This window comes from Tyto alba, unplaced genomic scaffold, assembly GCF_018691265.1.
Source record: "Tyto alba isolate M040663 unplaced genomic scaffold, T.alba_DEE_v4.0 Super-Scaffold_32, whole genome shotgun sequence".
Taxonomy (NCBI): Eukaryota; Metazoa; Chordata; class Aves; order Strigiformes; family Tytonidae; genus Tyto; species Tyto alba.
The window spans coordinates 4,237,637-4,259,025 of record NW_024881307.1 but is presented as its reverse complement, the minus strand read 5'-3'; the positions used below and the strand labels follow the sequence as shown (position 1 = coordinate 4,259,025).

Here is a 21,389-nt window from a genome sequence, read left to right as displayed (position 1 = left end):
AAAACTTGGCTCTGGATTGGGAGCTGTCGAGGTATAAATGGGAACAGGGCCCATCTCCTGCTCCAGCCGTCCCCTTTGCAGCACTCACCGGACTAAAAATGCGCCAGCTCCCACTTTTGCCCATGGGAATCTGATGGTGGTAACCTCCGAGCAGGGCTGCTGGCGCTGCTCTGGTCCCTGGCCCTGCTCAGGGGGTGCAGGCAGAGGGGAGGGCTGGCAGCCCACGTCGGTGCGAGCCGGAGGATGCCAGCATGGCACAACGGGACGGTGCCCCGTGCCTGGCAGTCCCTGTGCGCGCCGGCCCCGAGCCAGCTCCTGGGGGGGCGAGCGGCCGCCCCGCGTCCATACACATCGCTGCTGTCAAACGAAACCATCGCTCGGGAAAGCTCCATTTTCTCCCGGAGAAGTTAATGCTGCCTCTTTGCCCTGTTGAAGGCGCCTTCCCTGAGGATGCTCCTTTTTCTCTCGGCAGGATGAAGAGAGCCCAGTTTGGCCCCCACGACTGGCTGTCTCTCCCTGTGCCAGCTGGTTCCAGTTGGCTACTGGTGGATACCTTGGAACCGGAGACTGCCTACCAGTTCAGTGTCTTGGCTCAAAACAAGCTGGGCACTAGCTCCTTCAGTGAGGTGGTCACTGTGAACACTCTAGGTAGGTCCTCTGCCGGAGACAAGGGGTTCAGGAGGTCCATGGGGAGAAGTGGCCCTTCGCCTTGGTCCGTGTGTCCTATCTCCCTGGGGGAGGAGTGATTTCCAGCCATGTAGAAGATAGTTTGTGGAGTGTCCTGGATGAAGCTTGTAGACTTTGCTGGATGTGTGAGGCTCCTGAAAGCTTGTCCTGAAGAGACAGCATGGGAGAGCTGTACTGTAGCAGTCACTTTTCAGATCTTCCTTAAGTTCAGCTGGGGTCAGGAGGTATTAATAGAGCACAAAATCACTTGCGTGCGGCTCAGAGCAGGAGCTATCACAAAGGGCCTCGTGCTGGTACCTGCCTTGGGGCTGTCTCGGGTGAAGGTGGGAGGAAGGCGGGAGGTTTTCTAATGCTGCGCCTCTTTTCTTGGACTCACTGCATTGTTGGTCCCCTGCTTTTTGGACAGCCGTTTTGTATCTCTGAGATAAGAGAGCACATGCTTGAGGCGTGCCCTAAACTCTTGGAAGGTGGGAACAGCCACCGCCCCCCACCACGGTGGCCCATCTGCTGCTGCTGGGGCATGCGTTGGGGGGAGAGCATCCTCTGCCCTTCCTCTCGCCCCATCTCAAAGGTGCCCCTGTCCCATCTGCTCTGTCTCCAGCATTCCCTGTAACAACTCCAGAGCCTCTGGTGTTGGTTACCCCACCGAGGTGCCTAACAGCCAACCGGACACAGCAAGGCGTCCTCTTGTCATGGCTTCCTCCTGCTAACCACAGCTTCCCCATCGACCGCTACATCATGGAGTTCCGTGTCGCGGAGAGGTGGGAGATCTTGGACGACGGCATCTTGGGGACCGAGAGCGAGTTTTTTGCCAAGGACTTGTCCCAGGTACACAGGGGCTGCCGACGCCATATCTCTGGTGTTGCACCGTCTGCTGCAGCTCTGGGGAAGCTTTTGGGGTGGCTCGGTCCCCGGGCTGGGCTCTTCAAGGAGCTGGGCAAGGGTGGGGGCTGCGGTGACAGATGAACTTGTGTTTCAGGACACCTGGTACGAGTTCCGGGTCCTGGCGGTCATGCAGGATCTCATCAGCGAACCCAGCAACGTTGCTGGCGTGTCCAGTACAGGTAAGGGGTGGCTCCGTCTTCTACCCCAGCTGTGGGAGCACCTCTGCTTCTGCAGGTACCTGGGCTAGAGCTCAAGTCGTGCGTCAGTACTTGCTCACGACAGCGATGGCTGGTTCTGTGCTTTTGCGTGAGATGCTCGGGCTGTGAGCCGGGCTGGTGAGCCCCGCAGGGTGAGGGTCGGTGTCCTGGGCACGCTGCTGGCCCCGTGCTGCCTCCCAGGGCAAATGGACCAGCGGCTCTGGGAGCGGGTGAGGACAAATGGCCCCGTTTGGCCCTTCCCGGGGAGCGCGGTGTTGTCGGGTGTCCGCTGGCGCAGAGTGGCAGCCCATCTCGGCTCTGCGGGGGTGCCTGGAGAACAAAGCTCCGACCGGGCGCTGCGCAGCCTGGAGATGGGAATGAGAGGTGCAGGGAGGGAAACGTAGCGCTGCAGTGCAGAGCCCAAGGGGAAGAAAAGCTTTGCAACGGGCGACTGCAACACGCCGCGGCTCGCGCGTGTCCCCTGCGCCCCGGGGGGGGGATGCTGCTGGAGCAAGGGACAGGCGAGGGTACGTGATTGCGGTGGGGAAGTGAAGGGCAGCGGGAGGAGGTGGGGATGCGGCGAATCCTGCTTTTACGGAAAAGCCGAGAGGAGCCACCCAGCTCTGCCGCACGCAGGAATGCAGCGGTCTCTCTCTGCCCTCAAGCGGTGCCGGCGCGGTGCGGGGAGCCTGCCTGCTCACCCCTTGCTCCTCTCGCACAATTCTTCCGATGGGGTTTGGCAGCGTCCCCAGGGTGTGTGTGCACCCCGGCCCCCCCCCCCCAACACCACGGGGCAGATCCCCTCCCGGGCTGAAAGCCAGCGTTCCCCCCAGGCAAACGTTCACCGACCCTGCGCGTGGTGGGAGCGCTGGTGTGTGCTGGGTTTGTGGCAGCCGAGGTCTGCTGGTGGTCGGGGTGTGCTCGTGGTTAGCGCAGGGGAGTCGCGAGGGTTCGGAGCCCCCTTTGCCTCGAAAAGCTGGAATTGAAGCGCTGACAGACACGGTGAAATAACCGCGTGCTGCTGCAGCGGGTTATTGGGCCGGGAGATAACTGCAGTTGTGTGTGCTTGTACATAAATGTGTATTTGTGTGGCGCGGAAGCTTCTTCCCTGGGGGTCTGTCAGCTAAGATAAAAAGGTTTATCCGGTGCGAGGTTGCTAAATCCCTTGGCAGCGGCCTGCAGCAGCCCTGCCTGCTCTCCCCAGCTGGGCTGAGCTGGAAGCAGGGTCTTTACTTAAAGACTGTCACTCCTGGTACCAGTTGCCTTCACGCTGCGGTAGGTCCCTGGGGAAGGCAGCAGGCAGGGGCGTGTGCGTAACACCTAAATGTTGTGTTTTGCCCCCAGACGTATTCCCTCAGCCTGACCTGACGGACGAGGGTCTAGCCCGCCCGGTGCTGGCTGGCATCGTTGCCACCATCTGCTTCCTGGCTGCTGCCATCCTCTTCAGCACACTCGCCGCCTGCTTCGTCAACAAGCAACGCAAACGCAAGCTCAAGCGCAAGAAAGGTGAGCCCGTCCCCGCGGCGCTTCCTTCCTCCCTCCCGCCTCCTCCTCGTTTCTCCTCCCTGCTTGTGTTGTGGTGGTAACCTTCTTCCCTGTCTGTCTCTTCTTCCGTCCGTGCGCGTCCTCAGGTGAAGCCCTGACTTCATCCCTCGGCTGTGCCTGAAAGCGCCCGTGGTCGGGAGCGGGAGAGGCAGGGTGGGTGAAGAGGAGACAGAGAAACTAGCCTGGGATTTCCGAGGGAGCGCTCTCGCGTGGTGATAACTCCTAGAGCTGGGGGCTTAGGGCTGGGGTGTCCTCTGGGCCAGAGATGGGGGGGGACCGCTCACCTCCTCCAGGTCCCCCCCCCCCCCGGGAGCTGGGCTCTCCAGCTGCTTTCTGCCCAGCCCGGAGCTGGCAGCGCCCGACGGCCGCACTAGGCTAGAGAAGGACCCCCGCAAAGGAGACCCTGCCACTCTGCTTCCCGAAATTTGGGGTTGCGGCCGCCGTGCAGGAGCGGCTGGTAGGGAAAAGGGCGGTTGGGGAGCCGGAGCGGGAAGGGGAATCGGCTCCTTCTCCTCTAACCTGCGAGACTGCGGCAGCAGGACGGGCAGGACCCCGTGACGGGAGCTGTTTGTTGTCAGCAACCATTAAAGCGCTGGAGCAATGAAACCTTGGCCTCTCGTCGAGTGTCTTTTGTTGTCCTGATGTTGAGTTGGTCTTGTCTGTCGTGTTGCGCCTCCTTAGCGTTCTCTCTTCTTTCCCCTTTTTATTCTCTTCCAGACCCTCCTCTCTCGATAACCCACTGCAGGAAGAGTTTGGAGTCCCCGTAAGTATCTGTCGGAGATGCAGCACCAGGATGTGGGTCTTCAAGGTGCCTCCTTCCTACAGTTGTTGCGAGGCTCCAGTGGAAATGTCTGACCCTGTTTGCTTGCTTCTGAGGGGTTGTTTTGCGTGTTCCCTGAACTTGCGGGAACACAGCGGTTCGCGAGAGACAGACGGGCTTTGGAGCAAAAAGCAGCCAGGGACAGACCCAGCAAAACTTTAAGCTAAGGGCTGACCCCGTTGGATATCTGTGGACAATGACCAAAGCTGGAGTTGACTGGTGGAACTCAACTGTGCACCCAGCTTGAAGGGGCTCCTTAGGAGGAGGGCTAGCCTGCTGCGGAGGGAGTCCTTCATGCAAGCTCGGTGTAGTTTTTGGGTGATTCTTTGTTGGCTGTGGTTTTTCTTGGGAAATTCAGAGAATCTCCCACCTGTATCTTTTCCCATGAGGAGTGCCACACTGAAGCCTCTTCCCACACGTGTTGGTGGATCGTGGTGCTTGCGGAGCCCATCAAAAGCATGCATAGCTGCTAATCAGCGGGAGCATCTTCCCGACATGGGCATGGGAGTCTGAGAATGTGGAATCCTCATGCTTTGGCTCCTGGACTGTTGCAAAACGTTCTGGTGCTGGTGGATCTTAATCTTGCTTTTTTTCAGTTTGTCCACTGCACTGAAGTAACTGTAACTGCCTCTGTTGGATCGGTTACCTTTTGCCTTTCAATCCTGCTTGCTCGAGGCTTTCTGGATAGGGATGAGTGCACTATTCTGATGCTCTGCCTTTTGAGGCTCTCAGCCTTGAGTCTGAGTGATGAGAACGGGGGGAAAAAGTTGGTCTGAAACGATCCATCAGCATCTCCAAGTGCGATGCTGAGTTCTGCGGGAGGGGACGTTTGCCTGACGTCCCTCCTCTCAGGGGCTTTCCCAGGCATAGATAGGCTCAGGTGAACATAGAAAACCTTTGAAGGAGTTGGAAGCGAGCTCTGGATCTGTCTTTTGTCCCGCTGGGGCTGCGGAGCTTGTTGGAAGGCGTTGGCGTGAGCTGCTTGCCCTGGGTGGGATGCTGAGTGTGCTGAGCTCCGCTCTCGAGGAGCGGGGATGATGTCTGCTGCTGCTGGTCCCCTGGCCTGTGCCATGGCCGGGCAAGATTCTGCCATCCTGGTTAGCCCCCACAGATTTCTCCTAGCAGCTGCTCCTTTGAGAGCTGGCAGTTCTTTGTTCTCCGGGCCTCGTCCGGCGGTTCTTCTGGGCGAGAAGACCTCCTTTCCCCTCCAGGTGACCGTCCCCTCTCTCGGTTTTTCTCCCCTGTGGTCCAGGTTGTCTTCCGGCAAGGTGAGTCCCGAGAGCATCCGCACGCTCCGTCCCCCCTCGGAGTCCTCCGACGACCAGGGCCCGCAGGCCAAGCGGATGCTGAGCCCCACCAAGGAGAAGGAGCTCTCCCTTTACAAGAAGACCAAGCGAGCCATCAGCAGCAAGAAGTACAGCGTCTCCAAGGCGGAGGCCGAAGCCGAGGCCACCACCCCCATTGAGCTCATCAGCCGCGGGCCGGACGGCCGCTTCGTCATGGACCCGGCGGAGATGGAGCCCTCCCTGAAGACCCGGCGGATTGAGGGCTTCCCCTTCGTGGAGGAGACGGACATGTACCCCGAGTTCAGGCAGTCGGATGAGGAGAACGACGACCCCGTCGTCCCCACCTCCGTCACCGCCCTGAAAGCCCAGCTCACCCCTCTCTCCTCCAGCCAGGAGTCCTACCTTCAGCCACCAGCATACAGCCCCCGGTTCCACCGGGCGCTGGAGGGTCCCGGCGCCCTGCAGGCCACCGGCCAGACCCGCCCGCCGGCCCCCCGGGCTTTCCACCACCAATTTTACGGTTACCTCAGCAGCAGCAGCCCCGGGGAGGTGGACCCGCCACCCTTCTACATGCCAGAAGTCAGCCCGCTGAGCTCGGTCATGTCCTCCCCGCCACTGCCCCCCGAGGGGCCCTTCGGACACCCCACCATCCCCGAGGAGAACGGGGAGAACGCCTCCAACAGCACGCTGCCTCTGGCCCAGACCCCCACGGGGGGCCGGTCCCCCGAGCCCTGGGGCAGGGCCGAGTTCCCCTTCGGCAGCCTGGAGCCAACCCCGGCGCCGTTCCCCCACCAGCTCCAGCCCTGCGAGGCGGCTGAGGGCACCCAGCCCACCGGCTGCCTTCCTCGGGGGCCGCCCCCCTCATCCCTCCAGGTGGTCCCCGCGTCCTACCCGGGCATCCTGCCCCTGGAGGCACCAAAGAGCTGGACCGGCAAGTCACCCGGCAGGGGCCAAGCCTCCGTGCCCACCACCACGAAGTGGCAGGACAAACCTATGCAACCCATGGGATGTCAAGGGCAGCTAAGACATACCAGCCAAGGTATGGGCATACCCGTGTTGCCTTACCACGAACCGTCCGAGCCCGTCGGCCCCAGCGGCACAAGCACATTCAGCCTGGACACCAGGTGGTACGAGCCCCAACCCCGACCTCGGCCCAGCCCTCGGCAGGTCAGGAGGGCTGAGCCCAGTTTACATCAGGTGGTGCTACAACCTTCGAGGCTTTCTCCTCTGACCCAAAGCCCCCTCAGCTCCCGCAACAGCTCCCCGGAGCTGACCGCCCGCGCCCGGCCCCGGCCGGGCCTCATCCAGCAGGCTGAGGTGTCGGAGATCACCCTGCAGCCCCCCGCGGCGGTCAGCTTCTCCCGCAAGTCCACGCCGTCGACGGGATCCCCCGCGCCGAGCAGCCGGGGAGGCAGCCCCAGCTACCGACCCACCGCCGCCTTCGCCTCCCTGGCCACCGCCTACGCCGGCTCCCAGGGCTCCTCCCTGCCCGCGGACACCGTGGATGTTTTCGGAGACATCCCCTCCCCGAGGAGGGCCGGCGAGGAGATTCTCCAACCGGAGCCGACGTCCACCACGGTAGCCGCCACGGGGTAAGTGTGTGAGCCCCCCGTGGTGCCCGCCCCCCCGGCCCCCCTCTCCCGGCTTCCCCCCACCCTGCCTCACCCGCTCCCTCTGACTCCCTCCCCGCCATCGCCATCCCAACTCGTAGGGTCTCTCTGGGCGCGCTGCAGCATCCCTTTTGGAGACGGCGTCCCGCGGGCTTTGCTAGGAAAGAGGCTTGGTGCCGCGGGTTGCATGGCCGCTGCCCGAGCGAGCTGGGTTTTAGGCAGGCGACCTTCCCGGTGCCGGCGGCACGCTTTGCCCTCCTCCCCGGCTGCTCCCTTGGGAAGCCGGGAGCGCCGTGACTCGGGCTCCGGGCCGTCTCCCCAGGCGTGCAGAGACCTGGCACCCCCAGCTCCTCGCGTAGGTAAGTGTCCTGGTGTCACTGGCGGTTGTTTCCTCTTCTAGCTGCTGGCTCTTGGCTTTCTTCGAACGTTAGGGCCGCCGCCACCGCGCCTCTGTCTTCCTCCTCTTCCTTCCCGCGGAGTCTAGAGAGCTTTAATGCATGACAGAAACAGCTATCACGGTCACCGCCCCACCTGCAAAAGGGATGCTGCAGCCCCAGGACGCGGGCAGGGAGAGATCAAGGACTTAGCCACACCAGCAGCATGTCAGGAGAGGAGGAAAAATAAAAATAAGCTAACCCCAGCGGAGATCGGGAGGCTGCCGGCACGCTCAGATCCTGCCCTAAAGAGGGATGTGGCTGCACTAGACAGTAGCGGCTGGTTTTCCAGGTACCAGGGTTGCTCCAGGCAAAAAGCGTCTCTCTTTCTCTCCCCCTCTTTCTCTCTCTCTCTCTCTCCCTCTCTCTCTCTCTCTCTCTCTGTATTTCTCCTCTTTCCCTCCGTCTTTCACAGCACCTTAAGACCCCGTAGCCGTGCTTTCGTCCCATCCTTTCGTCTCGCTTCATTTCGGCTTGTTGTCTGGCGGGGTCGAGCCGCCCCCCCCTCCGGCTTGCGGCAGAGAGGAGTCGGGGGGCCGGGGCACCCGGCCCCGCGGAGCCGGCGCGGTCGGAGGCGTACGGAGAAGAGACGTGTGTTTCGGGGAGGGGGGAGGCAGCGTTTCACCCCGCAGCGCCCTCCGCATTTCACTCCCGCCCTCTGGTACCTGGAAGCGTTATGGCCTTAGAAAACCCCTCCGGCACGGCCCGGCTGGGGCGCGCAGGGGGAAGGAAGGAAGGAAGGAGGGCTCAGGGGAGAGGATGGGGAGGGAGAGGAGCTGCACGAGCCTGAAACGACTTCTGTGTGCCTCTGGAAAACACGGCTACGGAGCGAGGCAATTCAGCCTGTAGACGTAGGTCCCCGTCTCCTAGCCAGGGCACCCCGAGGAGACCCAGCTCCAGGACAGATCCGTGTTAGAGCAGCACCGTTGTCCGTGCTTTAACGCAGTGTATCCATTCGCTTCGTTGATTATTGTTTTCGTTTCTTCTTTTCCTTTCTCTTCTGTTTCTTTCCCCCTTTCTTCTCCAGCCTCGTTTCGTTTGTGTTTTGGTTTGGTTTCTTTCCCTCCTTTTTCCTTTGGAGTTGTTGACGTGCTGATGTGTTGCGGAGCTCGGCTCCTTGCGGGTGTTGATAACTGCTTTGTTTTTGATTAATCTCAGCTATCTGGGCAGTGTTGTCGAGACAAGCTTCTCCTCAGCTCAATAGGTAAGGGTGATCCATGTCCGAAAGGATGGTGTGGGCGCTGTGGAGGGTGGCCGGGAGCGGGGCATGAGAGGGGACACGGAAGGGGCTTTTCCAATACCATCTCTTCCTTTAAAGGGGAATAAGGAATCCGAAAACACTAGGAAACACCTCTGGACGCACAGTCTCTGTGGCTTTTGGGTTTCCCCTCCCAGCAGCACGCCGCTGCTCCCCTGCCTTTGGGGAGGTGGTGGGGCTGGAGAGCCTGGTGGTAGCAGCCGTGTCTACACGTTGAGGGCTTGGGATGAGCCACGCTGCTGTCTCCCCGTGGCCTCCCGCCCTTTCTTGGAGGATGGTGACGCGTAGCACGAGGGTTGTGGGGTGTTAGGGAGCTGTGTGTTGAGGTGGGATTGTCCCGGATGATCCAAACCAGGAGGAGATCATGGCCACCCCCTGGAGCCAGGTAAAACAGCCACATCTGAGCAACCGGCCGCAGGTACCGCTCTTGGAGTGGGGCTCCAAAAATCAGTCTCTAGCTGTAGGCCGGGACATGGAGAAATCTGTTCCCGTCAGTACCTGGATCTGTGTTCTTTTTCCCGAGTCTCCTAAAGCATGGAAAATGGGAGAAGTCTTTCTTTCAGGAGGGACTGTATGGTCGGCAGCAGCGTAACTACAGTTTCAGGTTGCCGGTGAGGTGTTTTATGGTTCCTGTCACAAGTGTAGTCATAGTAAAAGCCCTCCTTCTCTGAAAAACTCCGTGGAGAAATCTTTAAGACTTCTTCTGACCCAGCTGTAATTAAGCAGCCCTAAGCAGATCTTGAAAGACTCCCCCAAGAAAATAATTCTCGGGCTGCCTTCATGGGGCTGGTTTCCTTGATGGCCGCGGGCATCTCTGGAACTGTGATGGAGTAATCAGGAGATGGTTTTCAGACCTTAGAAGCAGAGAATGTCACTAAAACTGCTAAAGCCAGATGGGATGATAGTCATTCCTTTCACCCCCAAGGATTGGGAACGCTGACCTGTTTGGCTGTCAGCCAGGCTGGTTATGAAAGGAGAGGTGGGATTGCAGATAGGACTGTTTCTAGGACCTGGAGGTGCCCAAGCTTCCTTAGGACAGGTCTTAAAAAAACTTAAGCTCTGCTGCCTTGGATGAGAAGAATCAAGGTCCTGGCTGATGCTCTCCTAACAGCCTGACAAGCCTTGTTGGACTGGAAAAGAGCCTCATGAGAGAGAGATCAGCCTAGAGAAATCGGGTAGATGTTTCCAGGAGAGGGGAATTCCTCCAGCTGACCTGGAGGGGTTGCCCTGGGGTGGGGAGAGCAGGAGAGGTGGGGAAGGAGTGTCGGGTCACCGCAGTGGGAGCAGGTACAGGGTGTGTGCTCCATGTCTTGGCCAGACAAATCCCCTTCAGTATGAGCCTTGCAGCCTCCAAAGCTCTTGAGTGCTTGGCCACCACCTTCTTGTTCAGTTCCCAGAGCAGGGTGCCCCGTGAGGTGCTAGCTTTGCTCCAAGCTTTGGTGGGATCTGGGCTGTGCCAGACTTCTCGAGAAATAGGAAAACCCTCGGCGAGGACACGGCTGTTTCCTCTATTCTTTATCCGTGGTGTTCCCCTGCTCCGGGAGCGCTAGGGACACGAGCAAACATGACTTGGGCACAGCAGAGTTGAGTCCAGGCTCACGTTCGAGTTCGGTGTGGCTCTTGCACAGATCCTGGCTGGCTTCTGTCTCCGGTGCCGTGGGCTGATGAGGTTTCAGGAGCAGGGTCACGTTTCCAGCAGGACGCTTGCTGAGGAGCAGCCGTGCCTCCTACTCCGAGGTGCTGCCGGGGGATGGAGTCGCAGGAGCGACTCCAGAGTCATTATCCCCCAAAAGGGGAAGCCAGAAGAATAAATCTCACTTTAATAAGCGAGGAATCCTGTAAAGAGCCCAGCCAAGTAATTTCTTGATGATTTGGGGTCATAAAATTGTCAGAGCATGCGGAGCGCAGGGATTTTATACCAGGCCAGCCAGATTTCTGTACTGCAGTAATAAAAGCTGAGAGGAGGAGAGGGAGAAGGCAGTTTGTGGGCTCGGTGTGGTGGCTGCAGCACGGTGGCTTTCGCTGGGTGAAGGTCAGGTAGTTTTTACCTGTGGGCAGGGATAAATAGTGCCATTACTGAGTCGGCGTGAGCAGTTTTCCCATTTTCTTCTCTTTGGATGCAGCGCGAAGCGATGCATCTCCTAACGGGGAGGAGGGGGCTGCCGTCTCCCTGCAGAGGGAAACCCAAAAACCACAGACAAGGCACCAAGCTCCCATGCCCCTCGGCACCGTGGCCCCCCCCGGGCCCCCTCTTGCCGGGGCAGCGCTGCCAACGCCGGGAGTTTGGGGGCTTGGTCTGCGGCGTAGTGTTGAGTGATGAAGGGACGTCGGCGCCAGGCGTGCGGGAGGAGGAGCACCCCTCGCTCCCCGCTTGAAAGAAAACAGGTTCCCCTTTAAAGACTGTCCATGTGCTGATCCTCTGCATGTGTTTCATGCCTCCTCCCGCTTGGAGAAGTTGTGAGTCCGCTTGTCTGAGTGCGTTTTTCTTTTCTTTCTTAATTATTATTATTTTTTTCTTTTCAGTCTCTTTAATTTACTTATATATTTTTCTCACTCCTGTTTTTCATTTATCTTCCTCTCTCCCCCTCTTCCCCGTGACTGTATCCCCCTCTTCCTCTCCAGTCCGGCCCCTTTTCCCTCGTCCCTCTCTCCTCCCCGCTCCTCTCCCGTCAGCATGGTGAAGTCCGTTGTGTAGCTGAGTTGTGGTGTCTGCAGACCTGTAGAAGGGACCCCCTTCTCCGGTGTGCTCCCCGCTGTGACCAGCCCCTTCCCCCCTCATTGCGGTGCCTTGGGCAGCAGCAGCTCTGGGGCGAGGGGCCGTCACCGCTGTGTTTCTCTAGCACCTCTCAAGCGATGCGCGGTGGCGCTCCGGGATGGAGGCAGCAGCCAGCGCTGCCTCTGAGCGGAGGGGCAATTCCAGCTTGTGGGACATCTCATGGGAGCGCGCAGGACTGGAGCGTGAGACAGAGCCTGGTGTAGGCGAATCGAGCTCTTCGTCTAAGGAGGATGAAGGGTTGAAGGACACAGCGGCTGAGACGCGGTGGACTCTGGTCCGAGCGGATACTCTTAACGTGTCCAAACTCTTCTTGCATGTCAGTGTCTTGACTCAGGGGGAGGAGGAGACGGGGAACATGTGTTGAGTCCTCCATGAGGTCAAATACATGTATTGTGCCCTCGAGTCTCCTGGACCCTTCCTTTATATGGATTCCCCCTTTTGGGTGGAAAGAGGTTAGTGATGCTTTCATGGGCCTTCTCCCTCACATCCTTGCTTCGTATGTGGAAAAGCATTTGAAGAAGAGCAGCTAAGGTGTGTGGTGGGTTGGATAGCTCTTCTCCCCTAGCTGCCTCCTGTCTTGGGGCAATCTGAGGTCCTTCAGTACCTTTGCAGCCTCTCCAGCACCTCTCTGTCCCTGCAGTTCAGATCTTTTCTCGTTCAGAAGGGTTATCCTTTGAAGACTAAAGGAAAACTGCTGCTCCGGGTGTCCGTGGTGCCTCGCAGAAGGCTTGTGTAAGGAATTCACATGTGCTTCTTGAAGTTCCTTTGCTTGGCTCTACACTGAAGTCTCTAGAAGAAGTTTGCCCGCCTCCCTGAACTACTCGTCTGTCTCTGGTGTTCAAGATAGCTCTCGTGCATGGGCAGCTGCCCAAAATGCTAACTCTGGGGGCAGGAAGAGGCTTTTGGCTGAGCTTAAAATGAAAATTAATTTGAAAGAATCAGAGTCCTTTGAAGAAATAAAGGGTGGGTAGAGCAGATAAAATTTGGCTGGTGAGTAGCATCGTTTCATCCTCCTCTGTATCTTCCTTGCCAGAGGTCAGAGAGTATTTATGGTGACACATGGGTTCAGTGCACTCACTGTTTATGTTTGTGTGTATAAATACAAGGCCAATTACGGAGAAGTAGTGGAAATGAGCTTCAGGCAATTTCCTCATAATCCCTTGCGTAAATCTGTCTAATTTTGTCAACATGCCACAGCCGCATCTTCTTAGAAGGAAAAAAAGAATGGAAAGAGCAAGAGCCTTTTACAAGTTGGGCTTTAATAATATCAGCGAAGTTGTCTGGGTGGTGGGAACAGTGGGATGCCCACGGGCAGGCTCGCCGAGCTCGCCGGCTTCCAGGGCTTGGCACATGGGGGCAGGATTGGGGCTGGCTCAGTTGAGGTCACTGTTAGCCGAGTACCTGCGCGAGTGTAACTGCTGTGCAAACCATAGAACGGTGGCTATAAATGGGAAAAGCCTGCTACTGACCGTTCAAGCAGGGATTACTGCAGGGAAGTTGGCTGTTGGCCCTTTGGGTCGCTCTGGGCCGGGGTGTGCACCGGGGGCTGTCAGCGTTGGTGCAGCTCGGCGGGTTGTGGCCCGACAGGTCAGGGAGCTGCCGCTCGCGGCGTCTCTCACGAGAGGCTGGTCGTGCTTGGGAAGAAGGCGCTCAGGCGCTGCAACAGTACGGGCTTGCAGACGTCATCTTTCCTACGAGGGAAAGCTCTTGCTTGGATCCCGCCAGCAGGACTACCAGCTTGTCTAATGAGTTGCTTCATCTTCAGCTGATGTGCTGCTCTGCTGGGAGCTGGAACAGAGCCTCTCCAGGAGCATCCACGCCTTGATGTCTCTGTTGCGATGGGAAACATGAAAAGGGGCTTTTCTATACCCAGTGTTTGGGTTTCTGTTGCGTCTGCTGTGCCCCAGCTGCTTCATCAATTCACAGTGCACTTTTCTTGATGCTCTCCGATGCTGCTAGCAGAACTGTGAAGCTTTGCAGTCACACGCGTCTTCAAAAACAATCCTGTCTGCTCCCCGTGGGGGGGAAAAAAAAAAAAAAAAAAATCCCTTGGGAGCTCTTCGCCTGCTCCACTCCAGCTGAAGTATCACCGCTTTGTCAGCCGCTTGGGATCTCGGGCGTGCAGCGTTGCTATCAGGCCGTGCTCTCTGCTGCAGCGGTGGTGTGCGTGGGGACTCACAGAGGAAAAAAAAAAAAAAAATCGCAGGGTGTCTTCAGTGTTGGAGAGGCTCCACCCGAAAGCTAAGGGAGAGGAGGAGCTCTCGTACCACGCTGGAGCCCGTCCGCTCGCCCGCTCCCACCGGCACCGGGCGCCGGGTGGGTCACGCCTTACTGACCAGGAACGAGGTGGGGGAGTTCGGCCACGGCGTTTCGGTGACGAAGCAGGAGCCTGAATGCACTGATGCTGCCTCCTCGCAGTCAGACGAGGTGACTCTTCTCCCTGCCTTGTGGAAGAGCCTGTGGCTTGCGGGGTTTGCTGATCCCTGCCCCGGCCGCAGACGCCTGCAGATGCAGGAGTGGCCGTCAGCGCTGTCCTCTGCCCGGGCTGTTTTGTAAAGGTTTGTTCGCTGACCTCTGGTGACCGAGTTGTGAGGGCAGAAGGGTGTTACCTCCTCTTGAAGGGTAGGACCGACTTGTTAGATGCACACTGGTTTAAATTGCCAGGCTTTTTTCCCCGGAGCCTGGCTTCATTCCAATAAAAGGTGCTTTGTGGATGCTTCCCCTGTCATCTCTGGGCCCCTTGTGTGCAGGTTGCTCTGTGGGGACTCTGGTTGATCCCAAGTCGTTACCTGCAGCCTCTGCTGCCTTCACTCAGACTTCTCCTTCTGCGGCACTGGGTGTTGGTGCACCTCGGAGGGACAGGAAAGTAAAATGGAGAGGGGGAAGGAAATGGGAAAGCAGCAAGGTGGGGGGGATGCTGTGATGTGTTATAGGTAAGAGCTGGACTGACTGCTCTCCTGAGGAGAAGGTTTTCATCTACTGCCCTGCTTTCCCTAGCAGTCATACTGTCTGGTCCTTGGATGGAGAAAAACGGGTACAGTGAAGAAAATAGAGCAAAAAAAAACCCTTTTGTAAAGGGGAGACCAATTAACCTTGAGCCAGTTCCTCTAGAAGAGTTAGGGGCTAAGGCTGGAAGACCGTCCCTTACAACTACTGGCTCTCCTACAGGAAACACCCCTTTGCAAATCCTCTCCTTGTCCCTTGCAGTAAAACCTTGTCACTGTCTTCATTTCAATGTCCTGTCCCGCAGGGCAAGAAAACCCAGCTCCCAGCCCCTCGGTGTTAAGAGTAGACGCTCCCGTGCTGTTGCGTTTCTGTTGCCGCTTATAGCAGGGGCCTGGGAACGAGGTACCGCTCCCGGCTGTGTCGGCGTGTGCCCTTCGTGTCCCCGTCTGTCTTGTGGCCCCTGGTTTTTCTGGCTGTGGGAGCAGGGCCAGGCAGGATCCTGCCTCTCTGCTGTTTGTGGCGCCGCTCTTGTCAACCCCGGGTGGCTCTCGGTCTCGACGCTGCTGTGCCGCTTCTCCCTGTCTCTTCCTCTCTCTCCATCCCAAGGGGTTTCCCGCCATTTCCCAAAAATGCCTTATCGGACATAGGATCTGCCCCGTCCTGTTTTTTTGTTTAGCGGTGCTGGCATGGCAGGCAGGTGAGCCGGGGTGCCGGGGGCCGGCGTCGGATGTTGCCGGCGGCACCGGCCGGGCTGGCAGCGACGTAGGGGGGGGACGGCGGGGCCCCCGCAGAGCGGCACGTGCGGGCGCCTCGCTTCCCCCGGCACGCCTGGCTGGCCCCGGGTTTCTCACCTTTTCCTTTTCCACGGCAGAGCTGGCTGGGGTCGACCGATCCCCCCACCGGGGACGCTCCGAGGCCCGAGCCTGGCCCGAGAGCCGCTGACGGCGCCTGTCTGCTTTTCCTTCCTAGAAAACATCCATCTCCGTCCGGGGACGCTGCTGCACCTGAGAGGCTCGAAGCTCTGAAATACCAGCGGATAAAGAAGCCCAAAAAGTCATCCAAGGGCTCCTCGAAATCCAGAAAACAATCCAGTGAGTGCGAGGACCCCGCGGTCCCCAACAGCGTCCCCTCTGTCCCGCCATGGGCAGAGCTCGGGCAGGTCCCTGCCAGCTCCAGCGCCGGGGGGGGCTCCAAGCACACGCCTGGATGCTGCCCTCACCCCCTGCCCCCTGAAGAGATGGCTCCCCAGGCTGCCGGCCTGCAGGCTGTCCCTCCCCTGTGTCCAAACCGAGTTCCCCTTCCATGCATCTCCCACCTCTAGCGATTTGGTCTGGGTTTTACTTTTGAGCGTTAATTCGGTTTTTCCCCGATGCCCAACGTTGCTCCCTTCTCGCCAAGCAGCCGGGTTTGGGGCCGGGCTTGCTGTAACCTCCCTTTTACAGCGCGCAAAGCGCTCTGCCGGCTCTGGTCCCATCTTGCCTTCTCTCCCCCCCCCTCCCCAGACGGCTCTGCCTCCCAGGTTCAGCAACTTCCCAGCTCTCAGGTACTGTGGCCTGACGAAGCTGTCTGCCTCCGCAAAAAGAAGAGACACCCTCGTCAGGACCCCTTCGCCCGCCTCTCGGCGCTGAAGGACGACCTCTGCCACCGGCAGCTCCCCGAAGACCAGACAGCCATTCTCAACAGCGTGGACCACGACGACACCAGTGGGCACGCCACGTTGCTTTAGCCTAGCACCAGCCCGAGAAGGTTAAACAGGCCGGGGTGGAGGGAGCTGACATCGTGCCGCCGGGGGACGGAGGTGATGGGAGAGAGCTGGGGGGGTGGGGGGGGGACACCCCCTACGCCGCCGCCTCTGCTGGGGGGTTCGGTGGCTCGTGGCGGGGATGAGCTGGGGGGACCCCGGGGCAGGTTGGGGGGACGGGGAGGATGCCTGGAGCTGGGTGCTCCTCGGATCCACTTCTCCCCCCACCAACCCCGGATGGCTTCGGCGGAGCAGGAAGGGGGGCGGGGGGGCGTTGCATCTCGGTTTCGGAAAAGATCTTTAGGCTTAAAAGGCAGAGACGGAGCTTTTGACATCTGCTTCTGCAGCGTGCGTTTAGGGAGAAAGTGTGGAATTGAGCAGCTGGCCCTCAATCGCCGGAAGAAATTAAATGACACAGGGTGTAATTAATTGACAAGAAACTAACAACCCAGACGGGAACTGGTAGCCCCATGAATCTGATTATGATAAAAACCCGGCCAAATAATCCCAGAAAAGCTGTAATTGTGAAAATCTCCCTGCCTCCCCCTTCCCAGCCTCCTTTTATGTGAAGATAACAGCAACAAAACCATCCGTGACATCTTCCCTTACCTGTCTCTGAAAGGGAAAACCAGAAAGACCCCGAGCCTTCGAATCGGTCTGAGATGTGAGAAATCACCGTTTGTCTGTGCAAATGCATTTGAACCTTGCTAACGCGTACTCAACACTGCGAGCACGCAGGTATGGGACTGTTTTCATCCAAGGGTGTTTTGCCCCCCCCCCAAGTACGGTGTGTGTCAGCTTTGATGAGGGTGGTTTTGATTAATTCTTCCCGACACTCCATATATCTCTGGCAAATGTTCTTCAGTGCTGTGTGGTAATGTGATTTCTTACTACGGTGACGTCTGTAATCTTTATTCATAACTGCAAAACGGGGAGACGCCGCCGCAGGCGTGTGAGCGAAGGGGGGCTTGGCTGCGTTGCCCCCCAAAAGCCGCCGTCGGCGGATGCTGAGCCCGGGCGAGAGCGGCTGGAAAATCCCCAGCTCTGCGGATGGAGACGGATGGCTCCTCGGAGCGGCCGCGCAAAGCTAAGCCCAGCCTTTCGCGTCACCTTAAAACGCGTTGCTGCTGGTTTCACTGTTTTCCCCTTCTTTCTCCTGCTCCAGCCCGGCCGTGTAGGCTGTGACACCTGCCGGGGTTGTGTCCCTCCCTTTGCCCCATCCGAGGAGACCCGCTGTTCCCCTCTCGGTAATGCTGTTCTAACTCTTCACCGGAATGTATTTCCTCTTCAAAATACTTAGGGTAGGTTTGGCGGCCGGTGGTTTTCTGGATTGCATAGGCCTTTTTATTTTAGCAGGAAAGGTGTAGCCCGCTCTGAGAACAGCCGGGCTCGCTTTCCTGCTCTTGCCTCCACTCTCTGACTGCGTGGCCTTGGGCAAGTCACTCAACCTCTCTGTGCCTCAGTTCTCCCATCTGTAAAATGGGGATAAGTCATATTTGAGCACTTTGGACAAGCACTTGGTCACCTACAGGCTGCAAGTGCTATGTAAATGCTGAGTGCTAATACCGAGTGATCCCTACCTTTAAAATATTTAGAGAATATATATTTTTTTTTTTTTGAAGCGATAAAATCAACCGCTGCATCCAGGTTTGCACACTTCTTCCTCTGCGGTAAAGTGCTAAACCCTCCAGCCTGCCTGGGAATAAAATACCGAGTGTTTCATGTGGATATTCTTGCTTTGAGTGGATTCAGGCTGTAAAAGAAGCATCAGGAGAATTGAAGAGCCTGTAGGCATGCTTTTTTTGCCCCAGGCTCTCCATTTGCATATGAAACTTCTGTTTATTCCCAGGTAGAATTGCCAAGAGATTCTCCGCAATCTCGCCTTTAATTCTGCTTTGCCTTGGTTATTGCTCTTGCTGCTGGTTGAACCTCAAAGGGCTTAGATGTTTGGAGAAAGACGTGAGCTCTCGGCAGGGCGGTCGGGATACGGCACTCCGATCCCGCCACGCTCCCCAGGAGCTTTTAGGTTGGAGCCTTTTTACCGCTCTGCTTAGAAATACCTGTTTTTAGAGGTCGTGCTTCCTCTTCCAGCAGGACGCTCGGCAGCCTGCAACCACGAGAAGCAGAGCGCCGCGTCTTTTTCAATCTCGAAGCCCTGACTTAGGTTTGAACCACTTGATAATGAATCCTCTAAATCGATAACGAGATATTTCCAAGCTTTAACAACTTCGTGTAGGTGGTCTTCAAACCACGAGCAGGTTTGTTTCAGGAAGGAGGGAGGGTCTCGTAGAAATGCCTCTCTCTTTCCAGCCTGCACCGGGGCTTTTTATTGAGTTCGTGACGAGTGACCTGATGTAACACCCTCAACTATCAGAGTGAGAAGTCAACTTCGCTAACAGTACGACTGCGAATTCATTTTATTTGAGTGTGTTTTAGGGATTTCCCTAGAATCCTCTCGGATCTGAATTGATTTAATGCCATTCGCCCGCTCGGCAGCGGGGAAAACTCTGCTTGGCTAACTTCAGCTCGCCGGTAACGTCAGCGGCGTGGCGAGCCGGGCTGCTCCCGACGGAAAGGTGACAATCGGGGCCGGGGGGAGGCGCGGAGGCTTTGTGCTGGCCGTGCTGCGGCTGACTTGCTCTTCCTTTCGCTCTCGTTGCTTCAACCTCTCTCACAGAAGGTTGGTTTGTTTCGTTGGTTTGTTGGTTTTGTTTGTTTTTTTTTTTTTTTCATTTGAGTGCTTTCCAAACTGTTTATGACGCCCGTTTGTATGGGCAAGGCGGTGTCTTCAGGCTCTTGAGGTCGCTACCTCGGGACCGTGCCCTCATCCCGTCTTAAGGAGTTCTGGAGGACTCGGAGTGCAGGGAAGGTTGACGGAGCGCGCTGGCTTGCTGGGTCAGTCTTTTGAGAGTTGTTTTCCTTTTGCAGGTGTTTTGAGCCGCTGGGCCTCCCTGCTTTTCATGCTCTTCGACCTTTAGAGGCTGGAGCTGCAGCCCTCTCTCTTTCAGCCGTGTACCTGCCACGCTGCTGGAGTGGGAAATCCCGCCCGGGCGCCTCGTGGAAGCGGCTCTTCCCTAAAACCATCCTTAACTCCTTTCCCTGCTAGACCGAGTTACCTTCCGATAGACTCGGGCCGTGCTTTGGCAGACGGGCTCACCTCTTGCTTTGGCAACCTCTGCGCTTCTCCCAGCCCTCTGGTTTCCATGCCCTTCAGGGGGTCGCTCCTCTCTCCTCCCGCGGACCTGGGACATCGAAGCTGTGTCAGACGATGCCAAACGCTTCCCCCATTTCATCCCTGTTTGAACTCCGTTTCGCTTTGGTGGTTTGCAAACACAGCTGCTGCTGCTTCATTTTTATTTTTTTTTTTTCTTTTTTTTTCCTTTCATGCTGCAAAATATATCTTGATTTTTATCTTCCTGGGCCAAACTCTCTTATTTTGTCAGCTTGTCTGAGGTAGACGGCTCTTGCTTTATCAGTAAGCGTACGATTCCTCCATGCACGCTGCGAACGTGATGCGTTTCATCAGGTCCCTTGGAAAATCCTGGGCCGTGGTGAAAAAAAAAAATGCCTCTAAATCACAAGAATAACTGTCCCTGGGCTCCGCCGAGGTGTCAGTGAGGTGGTGCCTCCTCCTGCGAGGTGGCCGCGGTGGGGATGCTCCGGCGCCGTTCCCGTGCCGCCGCGGGGGTTGCAGGCTGCAGCCGCCCCGCGCTGGGGTTGGTAACGTGGAGAGGTAGGTACGGGGGTGTCGCTGAGGTCCCTCAGAAAGAAGGGGGTGGTCGTGGGGTGCCGTGGCTCGCACCCTCTCCGTCAAACCCGTGCCGTCCTGTTGCAGGCAGGCGGTGGGGCAGGGGAAGATGCTTTGCCTGGTTTTCCGGCAGGAGCTGCAGTCGGGCCATGGATTTTTAAGGTGACTTTACTGTGCAAACCCACAGATGTTTTAGGTTTTGCGACGTTGACGTGAAGGAAAATGCAAGTTAGCGTAAGCGGGGAAGAGTCGGGGGGGAGTGTTTAGGGCTTGCCTGCGGGGCCCCATTTCTGTGCCTGCTGTTAACGGCACCCGCGGGCACTTGGAGCGAGGGGTTTGTAGGATGGGGGGAGCGGAAGGGTCTCCTCCCAGCTCTCGCGACAGACTTGTGCCACGAACTTGGGCCGGAGCCCTCAGTGGAAGGCACCAGCACCCCCAAACCACCAGCCTGGCTGGGTGCGTTCGTAGGTGCCCCCCCCCCCAAGCAGAGTGGTCCCCGGGAGCTGCCGGGGGGGGCGGCGGGGAGCGGGCAGTGGTTTTCCCAGGGTGGGATGCTCGCTGCTGCCGCCGCCGTGCTCCGGTCACTCGTGACTTGGAGGCTGTTTTTTTCGTCACCGGTGGGCTCCAGGCGGTCGTCCCCTTGTCAGCTGGTTCAATGCCACCCGCTTTGGGGGAAGGCTGGAGGTGACGGTGTTTGGATAGATAAATGTAAAGGGATGGTAAAGGGAATAACAACTTCGCTGCGCCTACCTCCAGGGGTGTGGTGGAGGGTGCAGGGTTTGTGCTCAGCAGCCCCGGCTCAGTCCTAGCAGGGCTTAGTCATGTCTCAGGGCATTTGAGACTCATTGCTGCTCATACCTTGCCATCTGTATTAGGACAAAATCCGCCTGATGTTTTGGTTTCTCTTCCTGCTCCAGGCGGTGATGTAGATGTGGGATTTCTCCGAGTTTTGGGTTGGTTTCAGCTGTAGTTCTTGGCTGGGGGTATTTTTCGGCGGGGCTGGACCGGCTGCCTGCAGGGATTTCCACATGTCCTGCGTGGGCTCTCTGTGGCCCCTGGCTGGCAGAGTCGATGCTTTTTGTGGAAAGAAATCTTTTCAAGGAACCGGAGTAAACCGCGCTGTATATATGAGATATAAATACTTAGAGAAGCATAGGACAAAGATAGATAGGTATGCAGAAGTCCTGTAGATTTGCATGTCAGGGGTATGTTTGTCTCTAGGGGAGAGTGTTTAGAGCCACGGTGGAGGCGGGGGGGGATTGGGATGGGCGAAGCCAGGCGGGGACTGCTGAGCCTGGGGGGGGGGGGGGGGGGGGAATTTGGGGGTGAACAAGCACTGCTGCCCCACGGCAAGTGTGACCTGCCCTGCATCCCTGCTGCACACAACCAGATTGCCTTTTTTTTTTTTTTTTTTTAAAAATATTCCCCCCATTTTTTTTTTTTTTTTTTTTTTTTG

The 21,389-nt window shown here is 57.7% G+C and overlaps 1 protein-coding gene across 7 annotated transcripts in view; it reads left to right on the top strand.

Moving 5' to 3' along the window:
- Positions 1-21,180, top strand: part of IGSF9B (immunoglobulin superfamily member 9B) — a 43,478-nt gene extending 22,298 nt beyond the window's left edge. For 4 of the 7 annotated variants that reach the window (XM_042800570.1, XM_042800569.1, XM_042800568.1 and 1 more), the window contains 9 exons: positions 473-648; positions 1,289-1,515; positions 1,667-1,751; positions 3,114-3,275; positions 4,032-4,077; positions 5,387-7,012; positions 15,414-15,535; positions 15,947-16,242; positions 16,740-21,180. In XM_042800570.1, the coding sequence (XP_042656504.1) occupies positions 473-648; positions 1,289-1,515; positions 1,667-1,751; positions 3,114-3,275; positions 4,032-4,077; positions 5,387-7,012; positions 15,414-15,535; positions 15,947-16,170 (2,668 nt within the window). In that variant the 3' untranslated portion in view covers positions 16,171-16,242; positions 16,740-21,180. Of the gene's footprint in view, positions 1-472; positions 649-1,288; positions 1,516-1,666; positions 1,752-3,113; positions 3,276-4,031; positions 4,078-5,386; positions 7,013-7,430; positions 7,757-8,622; positions 8,669-15,413; positions 15,536-15,946; positions 16,243-16,739 lie in introns of those variants that run through there. The other 3 variants (XM_042800567.1, XM_042800571.1, XM_042800572.1) reach the window with 3 other exon arrangements.
- The last annotated feature ends 209 nt before the right edge of the window (positions 21,181-21,389 follow it).